Below are 5,847 nucleotides of genomic sequence, written 5' to 3'. Positions count from 1 at the left end.
CTATTTTTATCTTACAAACGTGTGTACTCAATATATATATATATATATATATATATATATATATATATATTAATGAAAAAAAATTAAATTAGAGAGAACACACATTAGTTTATTGATGATTAAAATATATTTTCTTATATAAGTCACTGTAATTAAGTAAAACAAAACCGTAATTTGGACTCTTAGTCATCAAATGAGATCATTTAAGTTATTCTTACTCTTTGTCCGGATATGAAATTAATACTCAATTTCCATCTTATAAATCATACTTAAAAGCTCCTTATCTCACAAAAAAGATTTTTCTTTTTAAGATTAATGGTACATATAATTAAGTTGTATCTTTTCATCAACATGCAAATAAGTAAAACCAAACTAACCAATTTTATATATGTGTATTTAATATATTGCTTGGAAATTAAATCAAGCTTAATTTATTGAGTTACAATTTCATAGTATAACATAAAAATAGAGCAACTTATGATTATACAATTTTCAATGTTTATTTTCAAATACATGTTAAAACTAATTTGCATTTCTTCATGTTTCAATTTTGTTGCTTGATTGGTGTTGCATGATATCTTGAATAAGCAAAGTGATATTAAGATGAGAGGATCCATCTTTTTCAACAGCTTTCTTTGCCATCTCACTTAGTTTTTTAGCCCTTTCTCTTCTCTTTTTACTTTCTTCTTCTCCCTCATCAACCACCATGCATATTGCCTCTTTAATATTTTCCTTCTTCACATACACACCTTTCTTATCTTCTTCTCCCAATTTCATTGGAACCTCAACACCAAGGCTCACACCAACCCTCAAAACTTGAGTAACAAGTTTCCCATTCAAAAATTGGTCAGCAAATAATGGCCAAGTCACCATTGGAACACCAACACTTATCCCTTCAAGTGTTGAGTTCCAACCACAATGTGTTAAAAATCCACCAATTGAAGGGTGTGACAATATCACAACTTGTGGGGCCCAACCTCTAATTATAAGCCCTCTCCCTTTATTCCTTTCCTCAAATCCTTCTTCAATAATCCATTTTTCCAATTCTTCAATTTTATGTATTCCTTCCCTAATAACCCAAATAAATGGCTTTTTTGTTGCTTCCAATGCTAAAGCCAACTCTATAAGTTGTGAAGGAATTAAATTGCATAAGCTTCCAAGACAAACATAGATCACACTCTTTGGTTGGTGCAAATCTAGCCACTTTAAGCAATTATTTTCACTTATTGTAGCCATGTTACCTCTTTGAGCCTTATCCAAAGTACCATCTTTGTTGCAAAGTGAAACTGGTCCAACACACCACACTTTACCATTTCTTTCCTTCTTGTAATCCTCAACATATGATTTTTCCAATTCCTCAAAAGTGTTTATGATTACACCATATGATTTTATTTCGGCATCTTGCATTTGTTCTCCAAAATCCTTAAGTTCATCTGATAATGTTTCAGGTATCTGTTGTTTGTTGACTTGAATTTTGTCAGGTATGCTAGGTACTTTGAAATACTCAGATTCTGAATTTACGCTTTCAAGAATCTTTGACGTATGTATCTGATGAAAATAATAAATCTAAATATTATAAATTTATATTTGAAATTTTTTTAAAAATATTTTTGAGATTTACTCCTTTTTAAAAATATAATTTTTTATTTATTTTAATTTAACTCTATACATAAAACGATTAAAAAAATTAAAAAGAAATTTGTCTAAGAGTACCTTGAGCAAACAATGGAGACAGAAGGCAGAAAAACCATGGAATGAAATCCTAGGAATTTGATGTTTTTGAGCAATTTGAGAAGTCCAAGGAATGCAAAAATCAGAGATAATGCAATTTGGTTTAGGTGTCAATTTATCAAACAGTTCCTCTGCTTGTTTTTGAAGCAGTGTGATTGCAAGAAAGAGATTGCATATCATGTCTCTTGAATTCACCATGTCGAAATTCTCACACCCTTCTGGTAATCCTGCTTGTTTTGATGGAAAATTTAGTGTTACTATTTTGATTTGAAGGCCTGAAGAAACAGCACGTGAAATAACAGAAGTAAAACGTGATGCATTTTTTGGTGTTGTGAATATGGTAACAATAACACCACGTTGTGCTAACAGTTTTGCAATGTCCATCATTGGGATAATATGTCCTTGAGCTATTAACGGAAATAATACAAAGTGTGGAACATTCATCTTTGCTTGCAAACCCATGCTTAATGTATTTTCGACTTACAATTCAACTCATCTGTCTTCCATTATATATCACTCTCTTCCCTTATTAATATTATATATAATATAGCCACGTTCTTATGGCGGTCCATTTTGCTACACTATCTTTCGTATATTAATATTTTAAATTTTAATCACAATTAAATTAATGATATGTTCCAAAATTTTAAATTAACAATGTATATATTAATTATATTACTTTTTGAATCATAAAAATAAATAAAATCGTTAATTTATATTTTTAAAATATATTATTAATCATTAAAATATTACCATTTTCAATTTTGAGTATAATTTGGCTCTATTATATTATATTTATGGGTTCTAGAAGGTTTTGTATATTGGTGATGGTGATGTAAGAGCATATGCAACGCGCATTGGATTATATGAAGAAGAAGGGGTGGTGCATAGATTGGGGTAGAATCGTGTGGATCTCATGGTATATTTTATGATTGTCACAAATTCTCTGTTTGGACGGAAACAAAAATGTGAGAGACAGAGACAAGTGACGCGAACATTCAGGTCTATGTTTTCGTACTACAAATAGAAAACAATGTCTTGCTAATTATTGCATGACCACATGTTTATTTTGCATGATTAATTAAAAGTTATTAAAATAATTTTAAGGTTTCGTAAAAAAAAATTAATTTTAAGAAATTTTAGTATTATATGTCCACTTAAAAACAAAAACTTGTCTAAAATTTATCGACGTGTTTTTGAGCGGTCTCTTTTAAATTTATTTACATTGAAATATTTTTCTTTTAAAGTGAGTTTGATGTGAAATTTAGGATGAAATTTTTTAATATAAAGTAATGATATTTTATTTTTTGTGGTAAAAACTATTTTTTGACGCGATGAAACAAAAAGAAAAACCGTTAGAGAAAATAAAATTAGACAGAAAATTTAAAGAGGTAAAACATACAATCTCTTTCAATATCCATCACTAAATTGTGCGGTTAAGAAGTTAGTTAGGAGTCCATACAATCTCTTTAATTTCGTTTCTAACTTTTTCTCCTAAAAGGGTTGGGAGTCCTGCAAGGAATTTTTCTTTCCAAAAAGGTTGGTTTGAGTCTTCCCTAAGCATAACTCTAGTTAGGAAAGTGTTTTTGTAATATTGGAATTCAGATAGTTTTTTACATCTAAGGTTTGAAAGGAGTTTAGCATTCTTATCCTTTAAGTGAGATGGATCTCCTATGAAGTGCAGGCTGATTGTGTGAATCAATGCAACTGCATCCGGTATTGGATTCCCTATTTCGTCGAGGATAGGAATTTCTTCCTCTATGGTTTGGATTGCATTTAATATTTCTAAGTGTTGAGATGGTGTAAGATGGTAGTCCCACCATCCTTTGAGCTGGTATGAGAATCCTGCTATTAGGAGTTCAGTTATGGCTTTGTCAGGCGTATTGGCTTGGGTTTTGTAGGCATTTGATGCCATTGTCATTTGTTGAAGGAGACTTAGGATGTTGTATTTAGACATACCATCTATGTTCCATTCATAAACAGTACTGGCATTGAATTTTGATTGAGAAATGACATTGGGTCTGTTTTCAATTCCTAGGTCTGGTGATGTGACCATGGTCAAAGGTTGACCCTTCCTCCATTGGAGCTTGCATAGATTTTGTTGTTCTTGTTCGGCTTCAGAAACATGGTCTAAAGTCGTTACTGTTTTCTCAAAAGCATCCTTAGCTACCAAGGGTGTAGAGGTAGAAGAATGTTCTATCCTACTAAGTTGGTCATGTAAGGCTTGAGTAAATTCTGATCTACCTTCTCTAAATAGTTTTTGGCTTGTTTTTGAGATTTGAAATGGTTTAAAAACTGGGTTTTTTAGTTTTGAATCAGCTGTCTCAATCGGAGAGATAGTGGAATTCTGTTGATGTTCCTCTATCTTAGTTAATTGTTTTACAATTGTACTAAGATGGACATTTGTAAAATTATTTTGTTGAAGGATATTATGTATATCTTTTTCCGAACTATCACTTGGGATTTTGAAAGGTGCAACTTCTACTGGCTTTTCTAGGTGTGTTATTATGATTTGTCTTAAGGGGGAGGGGGGAGGGGGCGGGGGGTGGGGGTTCAGACTGTATTTTTAATCCAGTTGCCAAATCCCATTCTGCAGTTTTATTTCTTGTTGTTATGGGATTAACAAAACTTTGGGTTTGTTTGAAAGGGTAAGATATTTGGTTTTGTGCTGCATAAATTTCAAACCATTCAAAAAATAAAATATGAGTTTTATTTTATAAAATGAATGTATAAAATTCATTCTGAATTTGTTTTCTTTGTTTTAGAAAGTTTTAAAGAACCATGTTCTTTTATCTGTATTTTTAGAAGCATAAAAATCATTATGGAGAATAGTTTTATCAACTTCAAATGCCTTTTCTATGACATTTAATTAATTAACAACATTTTCAGTTATAGCAGAAAAGGATGGCGAAGTTGGTGGAGAATTGTTTGGTTGTTCCTCATTAATGTTTTGAGGTGCAGTTTAGATTTGATGAGGTATATTTGTGGAGCAATCAACGTTTTGAAAAGAAGCACTTGGTATGTTAGAACATGAAAAACGTGGTTTTATATGGTTTTCAATTTTTTGAGGTAATTGTATGACTGAAGGGGGTCTGGATGAACTAGAATCAGAATATCTGGCACTGGAAGTTCTTGAAAAACTTAGTTTTACTCTACCGTCATTGTATTGTATGACTTCCTTTAAATTGTTGTTTGGTTTTGACTGTTCAAGGGACTGTGGTCTAACAACTCCTTTCAGAATCCATTCTTCAGGAAGATCAATATCTTTCCAAAGGATGGTTTTTGGATTGATAGTGTTTGCCTTTGTCTCAATTTTTTTTAAAACACAAAATCCCCAAACTACCCTCCCCTCTTTATTCAATTAACCCTTCATTTCCATCTTCATCTTCTTCATCTTCATCATCATTCTACCTTCATCTACATTCTTCAACCCTAAACCCAGTAAGCAATCATCTTCAACCCTAAACCCAGTAAGCAATCATCTTCAACAACTAAGCAATATTCAATTATCTTCAACACCATCTTCAATCACTTCAAGCATCTTCACTCAAATAAGCAATTGTTGTTTTTCGTTTTCGGGTTGTTGTCATTCAATGTTTATCGATGGTTTTTTTAGAATGGTTTAGGGTTTTGTGAATGTTCATCAATGGTTTTCTGGGTAAATGTTGTTTTCTGGGTTTGTGGTTGTTGTTCACGTAGGGTTTGTTTTAGAGGTGATATACGTGAACTCGTATAATGATGGAGTTCAAATACGTGAACTGAGTTCAAGTACGTGAACTCAGACCACGTAGGTTGACGTGAAATCAGTTGACGTAGGTTGGTTGAATTCACGTACGTGAACTCAGTTTGCGTAGGTTGTTGGGTCACATACGTGAACTCAATTTACGTAGGTTGAAGGAGTTCACGTACGTGAACTCAGTTCACGTAGTTTGATGGAGTTCACGTAGGTTGATGGAAATGTTGTGGAGTTCACGTAAGTGAACTCAGTTCATGTATGGGTTCATTTAGGGAGTTCACGTAGGCTTTATAGAGTTCACGTAGGTTATGTTTCTGGACTTGCATAAATGTTAATTGTTATGTTGTTTTGATAATGATTATGATTTGTTTATACAGAAA

The 5,847-nt window shown here is 32.1% G+C and overlaps 1 protein-coding gene across 1 annotated transcript; it reads right to left on the bottom strand.

The window, feature by feature from the left end:
• Window positions 1-362: 362 nt before the first annotated feature.
• On the bottom strand, window positions 363-2,256 carry LOC101511003 (UDP-glycosyltransferase 73C25). Its single transcript, XM_004493960.3, has 2 exons — window positions 1,714-2,256; window positions 363-1,548 (listed from the first exon to the last, which is right to left on the bottom strand). Exons 1-2 carry the CDS (start codon window positions 2,191-2,193, stop codon window positions 538-540), a joined length of 1,491 nt encoding a protein of 496 aa, XP_004494017.1. The 5' UTR covers window positions 2,194-2,256; the 3' UTR covers window positions 363-537.
• Between the last annotated feature and the right edge of the window lie 3,591 nt (window positions 2,257-5,847).

Source organism: Cicer arietinum, chromosome 3 (assembly GCF_000331145.2).
Source record: "Cicer arietinum cultivar CDC Frontier isolate Library 1 chromosome 3, Cicar.CDCFrontier_v2.0, whole genome shotgun sequence".
Taxonomy (NCBI): Eukaryota; Viridiplantae; Streptophyta; class Magnoliopsida; order Fabales; family Fabaceae; genus Cicer; species Cicer arietinum.
The sequence above is the reverse complement of the archived record's forward strand: the minus strand, read 5'-3'. Positions and strand labels throughout refer to the sequence as shown.